The sequence below is a fragment of the Bison bison genome, unplaced genomic scaffold (assembly GCF_000754665.1).
Source record: "Bison bison bison isolate TAMUID 2011002044 unplaced genomic scaffold, Bison_UMD1.0 scf7180017864264, whole genome shotgun sequence".
NCBI lineage: Eukaryota > Metazoa > Chordata > Mammalia > Artiodactyla > Bovidae > Bison > Bison bison.
In genome coordinates this window covers 830,309-846,535 of record NW_011494836.1, presented here as the reverse complement: position 1 = coordinate 846,535, position 16,227 = coordinate 830,309, and the positions used below count along the sequence as shown (strand labels likewise).

The 16,227-nt window shown below is 40.7% G+C and overlaps 1 protein-coding gene across 1 annotated transcript in view; it reads left to right on the top strand.

The window, feature by feature from the left end:
• Positions 1-16,227, top strand: part of EPB41L4A (erythrocyte membrane protein band 4.1 like 4A) — a 297,132-nt gene that overhangs the window by 210,204 nt on the left and 70,701 nt on the right. Inside the window, 3 exon segments of the mRNA XM_010848354.1 lie at positions 4,206-4,297; positions 5,568-5,645; positions 11,914-12,035. Coding sequence (XP_010846656.1) covers positions 4,206-4,297; positions 5,568-5,645; positions 11,914-12,035 — 292 coding nt within the window.

Sequence of the window (16,227 nt, the reverse complement as noted above, 5' to 3'; positions counted from 1 at the left end):
ATCCTGGAATGTGAAGTCAAGTGGGCCTTACAAAGCATCACTACGAACAAAGCTAGTGGAGGTGATGGAATTCCAGTTGAGCGATTTCAAATCCTGAAAGATGATGCTGTGAAAGTGCTGCACTCAATATGCCAGCAAAGTTGGAAAACTCAGCAGTGGTCACAGGACTGGAAAAGGTCAGTTTTCATTCCAATCCCAAAGAAAGGCAATGCCAAAGAATGCTCAAACGACCGCATAATTGCACTCATCTCACACACTAGTAAAGTAATGCTCAAAATTCTCCAAGCCAGGCTTCAGCAATATGTGAACCGTTAACTTCCAGATGTTTAAGCTGATTTTAGAAAAGGCAGAGGAACCACAGATCAAATTACCACCATCCGCTGGATCATCGAAAAAGGAAGAGCGTTCCAGAAAAACATTTCTTCCTTATTGACTATGCCAAAGCCTTTGACTGTGTGGATCACAATAAACTGTGGAAAATTCTTCAGAAGATGGGAATAACAGACCACCAGACCTGCCTCTTGAGAAATCTGTATGCAGGTCAGGAAGCAACAGTTAGAACTGGACATGGAACAACAGACTGGTTCCAAATAGGAAAAGGAGTACCTATACTGTCTCCTTTCCAAATAGGAAAAGGCTGTATACTGTCACCCTGCTTATTTAACTTATATGCAGAGTACATCATGAGAAACCCTGGGCTGGAAGAAGCACAAGCTGGAATCAAGATTGCCAGGAGAAATATCTATAACCTCAGATATGCAGATGACACCACCCTTATGGCAGAAAGTGAAGAGGAACTCAAAAGCCTCTTGATCAAAGTGAAAGAGGAGAGTTAAATAGTTGGCTTAAAGCTCAACATTCAGAAAAATGAAGATCATGGCATCTGGTCCCATCACTTCATGGGAAATAGATGGGGAAACAGTGGAAACAGTGTCAGACTTTATCTTTTTGGGCTTCAAAATCACTACAGATGGTGACTGCAGCCATGAAATTAAAAGACGCTTACTCCTTGGAAGAAACGTTATGACCAACCTAGATAGCATATTCAAAAGCAGGGACATGACTTTGCCAAAAAAGGTCCATGTAGTCAAGGCTATGGTTTTTCCAGTGATCATGTATGGATGTGAGAGTTGGACTGTGAAGAAAGCTGAGTGCTGAAGAATTGATGGTTTTGAACTGTGGTGTTGGAGAAAACTCTTGAGAGTCCCTTGGACTGCAAGGAGATCCAACCAATCCATTCTAAAAGAGATCAGCCCTGCATGTTCTTTGGAAGGCATGATGCTAAAGCTGAAACTCCAGTACTTTGGCCACCTTATGCGAAGAGTTGACTCATTGGAAAAGACTCTGATGCTGGGAGGGATTGGGGGCAGGAGGAGAAGGGGACGACAGAGGATGAGATGGCTGGATGGCATCACTGACTCGATGGACGTGAGTCTGAGGGAACTCCGGGAGTTGGTGATGGACAGGGAGGCCTAGCGTTCTGCGTTTGATGGGGTTGCAAAGAGTCGGACACGACTGAGCCACTGAACTGAACTGAACTTTATTTTCAAGTTTAAATGTTTTTTTTTTTTTTTTTCTCCTGCATTTTTGGAAACCTAGGTAATATATGTAATTAAATCACTTTGTGAAAATTTGATTTAATATGTCAATTCGACCTTATTTTTGGATGTTCTTGATAAAACATGAAGGTGTCTCTGTCACAGAGTAGTCATCAGTAGCCACCATTTCTTGTCAGTGACAATGCCCAGCATGTGGTCCTACCTAATACACTTCGTGCTTCAGTTGCTGACAGAGAGATGTATTGAGAAAGGTGGTAGTTGGGGCAGGGGAGGAGGAGCCTGGGGCTTCCCTGATAGCTCAGCTGGAAAAGAATCCACCTGCAATGCAGGAGACCTGAGTTCGATTCCTGGGTGGGGAAGATCGCCTGGAGAAGGAAATGGCAACCCACTCCAGTATTCTTGCCTGGAGAAACCCATAGACTGAGGAGCCTGGCAGGCTACAGTCCACAGTGTTGCAAGAGTTGGGCACAACTTAGTGACTAAACCACCAGGGGGAACCTGTCTTATACTGGCTATTTTTTTTTTTTTTTTTTGAGAAGTCATGCTGCATCTTACTTCCCCAGCTGGGGATAGGACCCGTACCTCCTGCAGTGGAAGCACAGAGTCTTACCCACTGGACCACCAGGGAAGTCCCATGTACTGACTTTATCTTATTTATCCTGATAAACAGCCAGAAACACATTTTCTTAAAATTAATGACCTGTGCATTATATATTGGATAATCCAGTGACCTCAAAACACTGGCATGTTATATAAGAAACTCTTAATAGTGGTTGCCTCTGGGGAGGGGAATTGGAGACAGTGGTGAGAGGGAGGTTTAGTTCTCATTGTGTGACCACTTTGGTAACTTTTGGTGTTTTTACCACGTGTATGTATTTAAAAAGGAAACGTGAAAGAAGAACAATTCCCCTCTAAGCATCCCCATCTCCTGACAGGATGCTTGGTCTCCCTCCTGCCTCCAAGGATCTTTTGTGATTTCCTCTGTGCCCCTTCTTCCTCTGCTCCCCCCTGGTTTCTTTTGCTTTTGAGGAAGACACATTCTGAATTCATTTCCTTTTCTTACTCATCCCTACTTTTTAAATCCTTACCCCTTTCATGAAAGCCACTGAAGATCTCTCCCCATGAAATGCAGTGACCTCTTTTCAAGCCCTGTGACCTTTCTGGGTCACTTGAGACCTGCCCTGTCCCCCAACCTCTCTGACACCATTGCCTTCTGGTCCATGTTGACCTTTCTCACTCCTCCTTCGTGAACATCTTCACTGTGATCCCATCATTATCTGTGCTCTCTCCCTGAGCAAACTGTTTTAGATTCTTGGGTAAAATCACCTATACCAGCAGACACGACCTCTCCCCTCACCCTGCCCTTGCATATTTACCGGCCCACTAGGTGTGTGGAGTTCCCAATTCTATGGGCGCCTCAAAATCAAAATAGTGTGAGCTATTGTCCATTCCTCTGCCATCCAGATCCCCAGTTTTTTCCACTTGCTATATTTTAGTACTTTGCTGCGCCCAGCTCAGAAGCCTAGACTTGCCCAAGTTCCTTCCTCCACCTCACGAAGTTTGGAATTACAGGTTGTCTGCTGTGTAAAATGCGTATATTGGCTCTGTTTCCATCACACCGTTTCATTTTGCAAATAAACTCCTAAATTGGGCAGCCTCATTCTGGATGGACTTGGGAGAAATTTCCTGCATATAAATGTTCTGTCCTTGCTAAAAGGATGTGTGAAGGGGGAGGAATCATTTCCATTATTCGTCTGCATCGACAGTTTTGTGTTTATGGATCCATGGAAACCTTATTCCACAGGCATTCCTGCATTTGTGACTTGAGTTTGGTTTTTATTTGAAACTAAATTAGCAATTATGTAACTTCACAGAGCTTGTGGTTTATTATTATTTTTGTATGGATACTGTATTTTGCTTGGTTTTCTATTAAGTCACTTTAAAAAATAGTATCTTTTCCTGTATAATTCAAAGTACATCTAATATTGCCTCTGTTTCTTTTGTATTAAACTATATAAGTATAAAATAGATATTGTATATGTATAAAATAGATAAGGAACTACCAGATTAAAATAATTGTGAAAATTAATTGCATACCTAGTATATGGCACTTTACATCTGTCATGTCATTTAATTTCTTTCACCCAATAACTTGATGCAGAATGGAGAAACTCAGTAACTTGCCCAGATTACACTGCTGCGATGGTGTTGTCCCTCCTAGCAGCCCCTCTTGAGATTCTTTCATATAAGTGTGGCCTGTACATCCCTGAAAAAAACACAGTTAAGAACTGGATTTATGAGTGTCTTCTCTTCTGGGGGGCATTGATTTCCACGTGGTCAGTATTTTTCCTGTTCTGGTGCACATGGTTGGCAGAAGAGTTGTCAGTGCTTCCGCGCCATCACTGTGGTTATTTGCAGTCATGGGGTGATGTAGAAAAAGGTAGCAGAGGTGATGGTGTTAAAATTTACATGGAACTTACATTTTGTAATTCTATCAAGAGATAATTGTTCTTCTTTTTTTTTTTTTTTTAAATGTGTTAACAATGATTTCTCTGCTTACTTGAATTTTTGGTACCTAGAAGGTGGGTGTCATCTGAAAAATCTTATGGTTTGTAATTTATAATCTCACATTTTTTTCTCTCTTAGTGCAGTGAAACCTCATTCTTTTTTGAAGCTCGAAGTAAAACTGCTTGCAAGCACCTTTGGAAATGTAGTGTAGAATATCATACATTTTTTAGGTATGTTCCTTTGCCTAATAAATGAAAATTGTGTTTGCTTTTATAACAAGAATTCTATTCTTAGAAGAAATTTAGAAGTGTTTCTCTTGTATTAACTTTTTTACATGCACATGCATGTAGTTTTTTTTTTTCATACTATAAGAAAGGATCAAGGATGATTGCTTTTTAGGTTTATGTAAAAGTATAGCTTTAGTATTGGTGGGAGTTAAGTGTTCTGCTGTGGACACACTAAAATTAAAATGCCTAACCTGGGAATATGGAATGGGTGGCTGGGTATGCAAAACTTACAGAAAAGACCAAGGTTGGTCATGTAAATTTTGTAGGTAATAAGGCAGACAGTAGGCAGACAGTCGCCTATGGAAACAGTAAAGAGAGGAAAGGGACTGCGCTGTGGGACCCTCCCAGCGTTTAGAGGACAGGAGCGTGGGGAATGGGAAGTAAGGGAGGCAGATGCTGTGATGAGTGAGGAGCTGGCATCAGCATTGTGTGCTCCTGGGAGGTCGCAGGGATGCAGGCAGAGAACTGACCGTTGGGTCGTGTGGGCACTGTTTGTTTCACATTCTTATGGTGTAAAGATAAAATTAAATTTTATCAGGTAATATTATACATTAAACTATTTTTGGTTTTCAGATTTAAAACTAGATTAATCCTTCCCCTTTTTCCTTTTTGATTTACACTGAACATTTTTTCCAAATAGTATGATGCTAGAGGAGTAGTGTTATAAAATGATCCACATCTTTGGAGGAGTTTGTGTTCAGAAAGGGATGTAGCCCAAAATGTCTGAGACAGTACCTCTCCATCAGTGGGGCGGGGCCAAGAAACTCCACTTGGAGCTGTGTGTTGAATGTACCACAGAATGGAAAGTACGAAGAGGGGTGAACCATGGCATTAGATATGATAAACTGCCATGACAACCTTGGCTGGGGTTAATCAACATAGTGACAAGGCTTCCAAGAGAATTTAAGTAGAGAAATTAAATTGATTCACAACAAAAGCTTCCTTGTAAGGGTGATGATATATTTAATAGTCTTCAGGAAGTATGAGTATTTTGATATCATACTTGTATAAAATACTAGAATGTGGTGGTTGTTTTAAGTATTAGCTTTAAAATAATCAATTATTATTTTTTGCCAATATGTAGACTGAGTAAAATATTTCAGCTATGTGTTAAGCAGTATTGCACTATTAATATATTTCTACGTAGTTTTTGCTCATGTTACATAAGTATATTTGTAAGTCTTTTTCTAATTTTCTTTTACAAATTCATTAGAATGCCAGAAAATGAATCAAATTCGTTGTCAAGAAAACTGAGCAAGTTTGGATCCATGAGTTATAAGCACCGGTATAGGTAAATGGCATTCTTTTCCTCTGGGGTGTGTGGATGTGTGTATGAATGCATATTTAATCTAACCATCCAGATGCATGCATGCATATTAAAGTTTGTGATCTGATTTTTTTCACAATGCCAGTGATTTTGATAGGCAATAACAGTTTATTAAACTTTCTTGACAAAAAATGATTTTCTAGGTTTAATGATGTTTAAAGAGTACATTAGCTTGATTAAGTATAGAGTTTTTAGAATGTAGTAGAGCTTACTATCTTCAGAAATTCATTTTGGTCCAATTATCAGTTATCTCCAATTATGTTGTGATTATGAAACAAAATAGATATTCTGAATAGTAGTTTATTGGTATTCTTAGGATATTCAGTTGAGTCTCTGTTGTAATATCATGGGTCAAATGTTTTCTGTAGTATAATGCCTACAATATAGTAATGCTAGCAAATATATGGTAACTTTATACTTGTACCAAATGCCATATATTGTGCTAAATGTGTCCCATTTATTGCTTCTTTAATCATTACAGTCTTATTGATGTTATCCTCATACTATGTGAGGAAACTGAGGCTCAGAGACAAGTCACTTCTCAGAGAAACCAGCCAGGAAGTGTTTGTGTTGGGCCCACTATCTGGCAGTCTAACTCCAGACAGAGCCTGTGTCTTTACCGGTCAGACTGTTGCATGTTGTGGGGAAAGCCTGATTGTCAAGCAGCCAGGCAGGTGCTTGTGAAAATGGAAAGTTTCTATGTTTTGAAAAATAATTTGTTTTGTTTCAATTCATTCTGTTAACTGGAGAGCCTGTGATGTCGAAGGCAGGGTAATAGGTGACCAGAGATAGAAAGAATAAGATTTCACCACCTTTACCTTCGGCTTCCCTAGTGGCTCAGACATAAAGAATCTGCCTGCAATGTGGGAGACCTGGGTTCCATACCTGGGTTGGGAAGAACCCCTGGAGGACAGCATGGCAACCCACTCCGGTATTCTTGCTTGGAGAATCCCATGGACAGAGACTGTAGACTGGCGGGCTACATACAGTCCATGGGGTCGCAAAGAGTCGAACACGACTGAGCAACTAACACCTCTGCCTTCAGAGAGCTACAGTATTATTCAGGCAGTGAGATGGTCCCAGGCCCTATAAAACCCAAGCAGCATGCAGAAATGGGACTTGGGAGGCAGGACACTGTTCTTTCAGTCCATTTGAGACATCTCCAAGTGAAATGCTTACTTAGGAGACTTAAAAATCAAACCAGGTCAAGTGTTTGCAAGATAATAATATGTCAGATTTTAGTTCCTTTCTTTTATGAACCACTTTTGTTTGTCTTGCTTTGAAACCAGGGATAATCAGTAAAGGAGTGATTAATATTAAATGTTCAGTGCATTAATCTTTATATATTCATTTGGATGTTTCCTCATTTGCTGACTTAACACTTAAGTATTATTATAGATGTTCTGGGTATCTGTAGGAAAGTGTTTATTGAAATCTAAAAATTTAAACTTTAAGTTATCAAGGTTTTCCCCTAGATAGTGATATAATTACAGGAATTTAAGGAGAGAGTATTTACTTTTTTATTAAGGAAAACAGCTCATAGTCAGTATTTGGGCTGTTCTTCCCATTGGAATGTAACACATTTCAAGGGTTATAGAGTGAATGTGTAAACCTGTCTCTTTGTCACTGAAATGAAGCTAGTGAAAAAGCATCTGTCTTAATATTCACAATGTTAAATTTGTAATTATGCTGTTTAACATACACTGTAGCTGGTTTCCACAAATTTACCATACCTGATTTTTCAAATTTATTGAAATGCTGTCGCTCTGGGAATTATTATTAGGAAGTTATTGGATTTTGCATATTAAATATAATTTCTTCCACAAAAGTAATTAAAGGTAACCTTTGCAAATTGGAAGCTCTGCTAAATCTGTTCTAATTTTGTGGCTGGTGTTAACTGCCTAGTAAATCTTAATGAAATTCGAGTCTCAATGTCTGTATGTAGGAAGCACTGCTAAGTCACTTCAGTCGTGTCCGACTCTGTAGGAAGCACTAACATTATGCAATTCCTGGAAGAAGGATGTTTCATCCCACTATCCAGAGCCAGGCTTAGGCAGGGATGGGTCTTTGACTACTAGGTGGTCACCAGTACATGACTGTTAATTGTCAAAAGTAATAACAGCCAATCCTTAAAAAACATCATATGCCTGTTCCTTTATTTTGAGATGTGCTGGAGGCATCCTGGAAGGAAGGAAGAGTTCTGGAAACAGAAAGCTCCTTACTTTACCCTGTAGGTTTTTAGAGCATGGGAGGTAGTGAATGGCATAACCAGTGGCTGTGGTGTGTGAGTGTGGTTGTCTGTGTGTATAACTCTACATGTGTTCACAGTGGAGTATGTGTGTGTAGGAGTGTATGATAGAGAAAGACAGAGTTCTAGTCTTTACTTTCTCTTTTGCATCTTAGCGCTTGCAGAATACCAAGGAGATTCCAACATCTTTAAGAAAAACGCACCCCACTCCATTACTCTTGCCTGGAAAATCCCATGGACAGAGGAGCCTGGTGGGCTGCAGTCCATGGAGTCGCTAGGAGTCGGACACGACTGAGCGACATCACTTTCCCTTTTCACTTTCATGCATTGGAGAAGGAAATGGCAACCCACTCCAGTGTTCTTGCCTGGAGAATCCCAGGGATGGGGGAGCCTGGTGGGCTGCCGTCTACGGGGTCGCACAGAGTCGGACGCGACTGAAGCGACTTAGCAGCAGCAGCAGTCATTACTTTAGAGGAGAAAACTTAATTTTAGTGGTATGTGACAGGCAGTCCTTTCAGAAATTCAAAATTAAATTTTTGGGGAAAGATTGAGCTGAAATGTGATAGTCAAAGTCATCTGAAATAGTCTTTGGTTAAATATTTTGTTATACACTGCTCTCTCTTTCTCTGAGCCCCTTAAAAACTAATCTTGCCTCTACCTGTTGTTAAGTTTGTAGAGGACTCCTGGTTTGTATGAATGAATGAGTTGTGTAGAACTTATAGTCTAGAAATGAGACTTAGACCTGAGAACCAGCCCCTGCTCCCCAGAACCCTGATAACCTTCTTGCCACATTTCTTGAAGTGTGAAAGAGATCCAGTTCTCCTGAGAACTTACTTTGTGTCCAGTGCTTTCATGTGTGTTACTTTATTAAACACATTCAATGACCCATCAAAGGGGACTTATCCTCATTTGTATAGACAAGATATTTGAGCCCCCTCAAGTCTAAGGTAATTGAACTGAAGACCTTTAGCTACTAAGCAGCAGAGTTGAGATTTGAACCCAGGTGTCTTGTTCTCTTCCCTCTACCCAACCAATGGCTGTTTGTAGCCTCACTTGGGAGTTGGAGAAGGGCTGCTGGCAGGGCCTCCCAGCATGGAATGGGAGTATGTGTGCCGCAGGGCGAGGGTGGGCAAGTGGGTGACACGGGGACAAAGCCCTGTCCTGGCACTGTGGACAGCCACTAGGTGTGTAGGAGCGCCTGTACCAACACTGAAAATCTCTGCATTTGCCCTGTGCTTTTTTGTTACAAGGAAGTACTAAGAATACCATACAGGAGTATTTCTGCTAGGAAATAATACGAACAATAGAAATACAGACAAGGAAAATGAGGTTCTAGGAGATTAAAAGAATAATCTACTGAAGACCACACATTTCTGGTAGAGCTGAGCTTTGAGCCAGGCTTGTAGCTTTAAAGTACATGGCTGTGCGCGCTGTTCTTCTCCTGGGCTGCCCGGCTGTGCCACCCTGGCCAGCCGGAGGATAGAAAGCTTCTCCCAGTCCTGGGTCCTGTGCAGCCTCTGCCAGGTCAGCTTATGTCCCTGGACTTCAGTTTTATTAGTCTTGTGATATGATTTTCTCATTTCTCCTTTATTCCTGAGAAACAAGCCATGAGGAAAAATTGAATAATAAAGTAAAATCTCATTATCGAATGCCTCAGTAGTCCACATATTAGGTTATGTTTTTAGGGCAAATGTTTTTTCCTCCATGCAATGAAGTACAGACTATCCAAGTCTTAGATTAAGTCTGTTGCAAGGAGATCTTATCTTCATACTCCAAATCATTTATAATAATGGAATTTTGCTGTCTATAGAATTTAAAAAAGATTTTCAGGGGAGAGATGTTGCTATTTGTATTATCTTATGTACTACCTTTAGAATAGCTAAAACTGTTGAAAGTTCTCAAATTAATAATTTTTAAAATCTATTTGTATTTAGTTAATAATTATGTAGCATTTTATATGCTTGGCATTGTTCTGGAAAATTTAGAAACATTCATACTTAACATTCATAATAAGCCTATAAAGTGGTCATTGGTATTATTGTTGCTTTAGTAATGAGGAATCTGAGATACAGACAGTTTGAGTAATGTTTGCTGGGGTCAGAGAGCTAGGATATGATATAGCTGGAATTTGAACCCAGTGTCCAGAGCTTCTTATTAACAATATATTAATATGTAAAAACAGCAAAATTAAACTTGATAAATGATAATTTTCTTATCAAATAATGTTATGAGATTTCTGTATGATACATTTTCATCATATATAAGGGGACATGTAGTTAAATTTCAAGTGAAGGCAGACCTGTCACTCTCTGCCCCCCAGCCCCCTGCCCTCCCCCTGGTTTTCATGAAGTCTTGAATGTGGAGTATATACACTCATGGATAGAAACTGTCATCTTCATTCCACATAGTAAGCCGCATCCCCAGTTAGCCCGATGAGAAATTGCTCATTATGAATGTTTCAGGCCTCTATTTCTTGTAAAATGAATGGGGTAGTAAGCAGGGGAAGTTTCTACAGAAGTATGTAGGAGGTAAATTTGGCTTTTTTTCCATCTCATTTGATCTCTTTTGGGGAGAGAACCACCAATATGTATCCTGTGCTGCTGCTGCTAAGGCTCTTGAGTAGTGTCCGACTCTGTGCCACCCCACAGACGGCAGCCCAGCAGGCTCCGCCGCCCCTGGCATTCTCCAGGCAAGAACACTGGAGTGGATTGCCATGTGTCCTGTAAATGTAGGGTAAATAGGTTGAGGCCATTAAAAGACTTATTTCCCATTAGATGGCACTTCTTATAGTGAATCAAAGTAGTCACTTAGAAATGCATTTTCTCTGTACCTAAATGACACTTCCCTTGAAATCCAAGAGTCATTTATTGGTTCAAATTCAGCAGCTGTGGAATAACTGTGTAGTAAAATGAACGTTGACAAAAATTCAGCAAATTAAATTACATGGTTCTTGAGAAGTTTAGTTTATCCTCAGGGAAAGCTCACCCTGTTGCCTCATAGACTCATCAGGAAGTAGTGCGGTGCCAGGGGATTCTGGCTGCTCTGAATCTTCCTGGGTACTTGCTGGCACAGGTGGGGTGGGCAGAATCAGTGGCTGATTGTGTCACAGGTTTCAGAGTGCAGTCTCACCAAGTGGCCCAGTGGCAGAGGCTCTACGACTCGCCTTGTTAGTACAGCACGAGGACATGTCGACTCATGTAGAATCTTTGCCCTCAGTACTTCAGCCCAGCACGCTTTTATTGCTAAGTTGTTGAGCTGACAACATGAGCATCCTGAGTTTCTAGCCTATCATTCTACTTAAATCCAAACCTGATTCCCTCCTTAATAAATTCTTTCTTGGTTCTCTCTCTGAAAAGTCTTCCTTATGTCAGCTGAGGGAAAAAAAAAGTGCAACATTAGAGCTGTGAGTCAAGCTTTATTGGTGCTTGTAGAGAGAGGACTAGAGGCTGAGAGATGGTCTTTCAGATAGCTCTGAGGGCCTGCCCCTAAGGGAATGTGTGCAATCAAACACATATCTCTGTAGAAGGTTGCTGCTAGTCACAAGGAGCAGATGTCTCCATTAATGATTGTAGTGCTTTTCTAGTAGAAGATGCAAGAGATCAAGTTCATAAAATATTCTCCTGAAAACGTTTATCTGAAGGCCTGTTTTGCCACTTTTTCCCAGAGCACAGAGTGCCTCAGTCCCAATCTCTGTCCCGAATCCCTTTCAGAGTATGTCGAAGGTCAGCAGCTGTAGTGGCTAGTGGCTTCATTCTTGCAGAACCAGATGATGGGTGACATTCTTCAGCTGGCAGTTATATCTCACCTAAATCTTTCCTTGCTTAACACTGCAATGGGAATCATTTGAAGGTCCTATATAATCTACGTGAGTCTGTTTGTTTTTTTTCTTTCTCTCCATACACTGCAGATATTCTTTATGAGCTGTGCTTTAATTTTGTGGCTGTGTGGTCTTACCTGTGTTACTCAAAATGTTGTATTTTCAAGTGGCAGGACAGCACTACAGATGAGTCGAGATCTTTCTATTCAACTTCCCCGGCCCGATCAGAATGTGTCAAGGAGTCGAAGCAAGACTTACCCTAAGAGAATAGCACAAACACAGCCAGCTGGTAAGTCACAGAACCCCCAGCTCATCAGTTACCTTGCATTTCCTTTGAGGCTGTTGTAACGGCATATACTGAAGTGGTGACTGTAGCCTTGAAAGGTTTTAACTGTTAACATAGAGTTTTCAATGTGACCCAGAAAATGTCCCAGCAATCAGAATTATTCATAAATTGACAGGTAATCAATTTGAATCACTGTAACTTGCTTACTGACTGTTCTTAATAATTCATTTTTTGAAGGGGTTAAATAAAATCACAACTGAGCAATTTCTTAGTTTGGTGTAGCTGAGATTAGAATTAAAACAAAGTCTTAGCAAAATTCATTTAAAAAAATACTGCTGGTGTAACAGTCTGTGAAGAGTTTAATTGGTTTTTATTGGCGTTGGACTGTGTTTCATTGTGCAGTATAATAAAGTGTATAAATGTACAAACATGTACAACTGCGCACATAAACAAAATGTGGTATATATGAGGCTTCCCAGGCAGTTCAGTGGTCAAGAATCCGCCCAACAACGCAGGAGACTCAGGAGATGCGGGCTCTGTCCTTGGGTCGGGAAGATCCCTTGGAGGAGGAAATAGCAACCCATTCCAGTATCCTAGCCTGGAAAATGCCATGGACAGAGGGACCTGGCAGGCTGTAGTCCATGGGGTCACAAAGAGTTGGAAATGACTGAGCATTACACATACATATGTGTGTGAAACTGAAAATCGCTCAGTCGTGTCCGAATCTTTGCAACCCAATAGACTATACAGCCCATGGAATTCTCTAGGCCAGAATGCTGGAGTGGGTAACCATTCCCTTCTCCAGGGGATCTTCCCAATCCAGGGATCAAACCCGGGTCTCCCACATTGTAGGCAGATTCTGAGCTGAGCCACCAGGGAAGCCCAAGAATACTGGAGTGGGTAGCCTATTCCTTCTCCAGGGGATCTTCCCAACCCACTAATAGAACTGGGATCTCCTGCATTGCAGGTGGATTCTTTACCAGCTGAGCTACCAGGGAATCCCCACATATGTGTATATATATGTGTACACGTGCACACACACACACAGTTTAACACAGCCTGTGGCCCCAGAAGTCCCTGCTATTTGCTTGATCACAGCCTCACCATCTCCTCTTGTCCCAACTGGCGAAAACCCCCATCTGACTTTGTGATAATTATTTCCTTACTTTTCACTATAATTTTACTGCTTATGTAGCCTTCTCTGAACAAAGTAGTTTATTTTGCCTGTTTTTAAAGTGTAATATAAATGAATCAAGGAGGGTGTTCTTTTAAAGTGCATTCATTTTCCTTGCAGTGAGTTTTCTGTTGTATGACAGCTTCTTTATCCATTCTACTGTTGATGTACATTGGGTTATTCAGGTTTTTTGTTTTTAATGCACACCATTTCTTTAATAAAGCCACCTAATCCATCAGTTTTAACCTATGTTCAATGCTCAGAGCTCACAGATTTTACTCTAAAGTGATAGTACTGATTTTGGTTTGTGGTTTCTTACAGATCACCCTTGTCTAACACTCTCCACAGGCTTTTCACATGTATTATTTCACTTGAGCCTCACAGTAATCCTGGGAGGGAGGGCATGGCAAAGTCTGTGTTTTCATTTTACAGATGAGAAAGACATGGTCTCAGTAGCTAGACAGGAGTGAGGCTGGGATGAGAGCCCAGACCTCCTGGGTCTTTTTGCCATATTGTATGAAATGAATGGAATTTTTAATAACAGTAATTAGCATCGGAACATTACATGACAGCTGGCAAAGCATTATGACAGCCATTGTTTCTTTTAATCCTCATACCAAGGCTATGAGGAACATGTTTAAGTTTGCTCCACTGCTGCTGGCTGCGAGAATGTCACCTGACTTATTTCGAGTTTTTAGAGTGAAATTAAATCTGATTGTAGGTCCCCTCCTCTCACTGGGCTGAGCGGAAATTAAATTCTTTCTGATGTTTCTACAGTGGCAAAAATTAGACATGATTTAATTTTACAATAGATTACCGTGCCACATAAGTAATATCATTATCCCCATTTAGCTGTTGAGGAAACTAAGATTATAAAGGTAATTTAGCCAAGATTACATAATAGGCAGGTGACTTAGGACAGAAATTTTAGCCTTGAAATTTGATATCTTTATCTTAATATTTTGTGATTATCTTTGTATCTGATCAGTATTAATCCTTTGGATCAAGTGCAGTGTGGTATAATTGATAAGCAAACTTTCAGATCATCATGCATTTCTGAAACACCAGGCCTCATGAAGTTATTCTGAGACCAACTGAGAATATCAAAAGCATTCCTTGTGTCAAATCAACATTTCATTCCACTTGAGATGCTGGAATCACACATGCTTTTTACACAAACCTGCTCAGGTTGCTCCTTTTCCTCTCTTCACATGCTCTTAGAAAAATACCTGCCTGTATAGCACTCTGTGAGTCTCTCCTTGTAAGCCTAAATTCCCAAGACAGAGGTTTTGTTTGTTTGTTTCTTTGCTGGCTTATGTAGAATCCAGCCAAGTGCAATTTTCACAAACCTGCCTGAAACTGTATTGAGCCTCATGTTTTCTCCCTTCCCCCGTAGTGTTGCATTAAAACACATTCCTTCTAGGGTGAGGAATTCTCCGGGCCAGAATACTGGAGTGGGTAGCCTTTCCCTTCTCCAGGAGATCTTCCCAACCCAGGGATCGAACTCAGGTCTCCCACATTGCAGATGGATTCTTTACCAGCTGAGCCACAAGGGAAGCCCATTCAAAAAAAAAAAAAAAAAAAGCCATACAATGCTGTGTTTAAAAACTAAGACTTTGACTGTATGTACCTATCAATTTTGCTTTTCAAGCCTGTATGCTGCAAAATTGTGATGTGTTCTGGGAACCCAGAGGTGACCCTGCCCTTGAGACCATGACTGGGTGGAAAAGGACCATTTAGCAATGCCAGTGAAGCAGTGTTACTTTAGTTGCTGTCATGCACAAATGAAGACTATTGTGGGGGCAGGGATGATGTTGTTGTATGTGTTTTTGAACGTAGTATATTCTTTTTCCTCTAATTCAAATGTACTCTACTTTGAGCCTCAGTTGAACCCAGCTGGTCGAGACCGGGTATCTAAGGTCATGGTGGGGTTTGGACTTGGAGCAGAACATTTGAAGAGGGCGTTCTTGTGTTCACGTTTATCAGTCACTTTCTGCTCCTTATCCTGTCCACCAGGTCCCTTGAAGCAGGGCAATTCTGTGTGAATCTGTGTTCCTGTGTGTAGAGAGGGGAGGTCATGGGTAAGCTGGAAGCCTCCTATGCTGAGAGTCAAGCCTGCCCTTTAAGGCTCTGCTGCTGAGAGGGGGGAGGGGAGGCTGCTGTGAGGGGGTGGCCTGCAGGTCACTAGGTCACCCAGCCCTCCAGCCTCCACCTCCTTCCCTACCAAGCCTTCTCTTCTGCTCCAGGCAGCTCTCCCAGGCCTGTCACTTCTGATTCCCATACTCCCAGCTCCAGAGCTGCCTCCTCCTCCAAAGCTCCCTGTTCCTAAGACTCATTCATGGGTGGCTGGGCAGGAAAGGAACAATTGCTCAAAACAGTAGGTTTTTATTATTATTATTATTATTCTTTTAACTAACCCAAGAAAAGCAAAAGTATTACCTTAATTCTTGTCACAATTGCTTTAATTTTAATTTGAAAAATTTGACAATTAAAATGGTAGAAAGCTTATTTTAAAGCATAGAGAACGTTTATTTTATTAGATTGTACTGTGTTTCACAAAAATGGAGCTGTGGTTTAAAGGGAAGATAGATTAAAAAAAAAAAAAAACTCTTTAAGACCAGCTATGAATTTCCATAAATTGAATTCTGGTATTCTGTCTAAAATAAAACTTGAGAACTACAGTTCCCAGAGTTATTGGCATAAATCCTCCCCTCTTATTTAACTAAAAAACAAGTTAAGATAGAAAGGGAACTTTGGCTTTTTGTTAGTTTATATCATTAATTTATACTGCATGACTTGTAACTGTAGAAGACATTCTTTTATTTCTGCTGAAGTAATTCAGTCAAATTCAATCACTATTCCTCTTAACCTGTATCTAAGTTCTCTGATAATTTTTAAAAGTCTGTTTGTTCATTTCTTGATCAGGAATAATAAATGCCCTGGTAGCTCAAAAGCCATTGTGATTAGAATCCACTGAGATTAGGCCTTGGCACCTCTGTGAGGAAGTGCATTCCAGAGTCA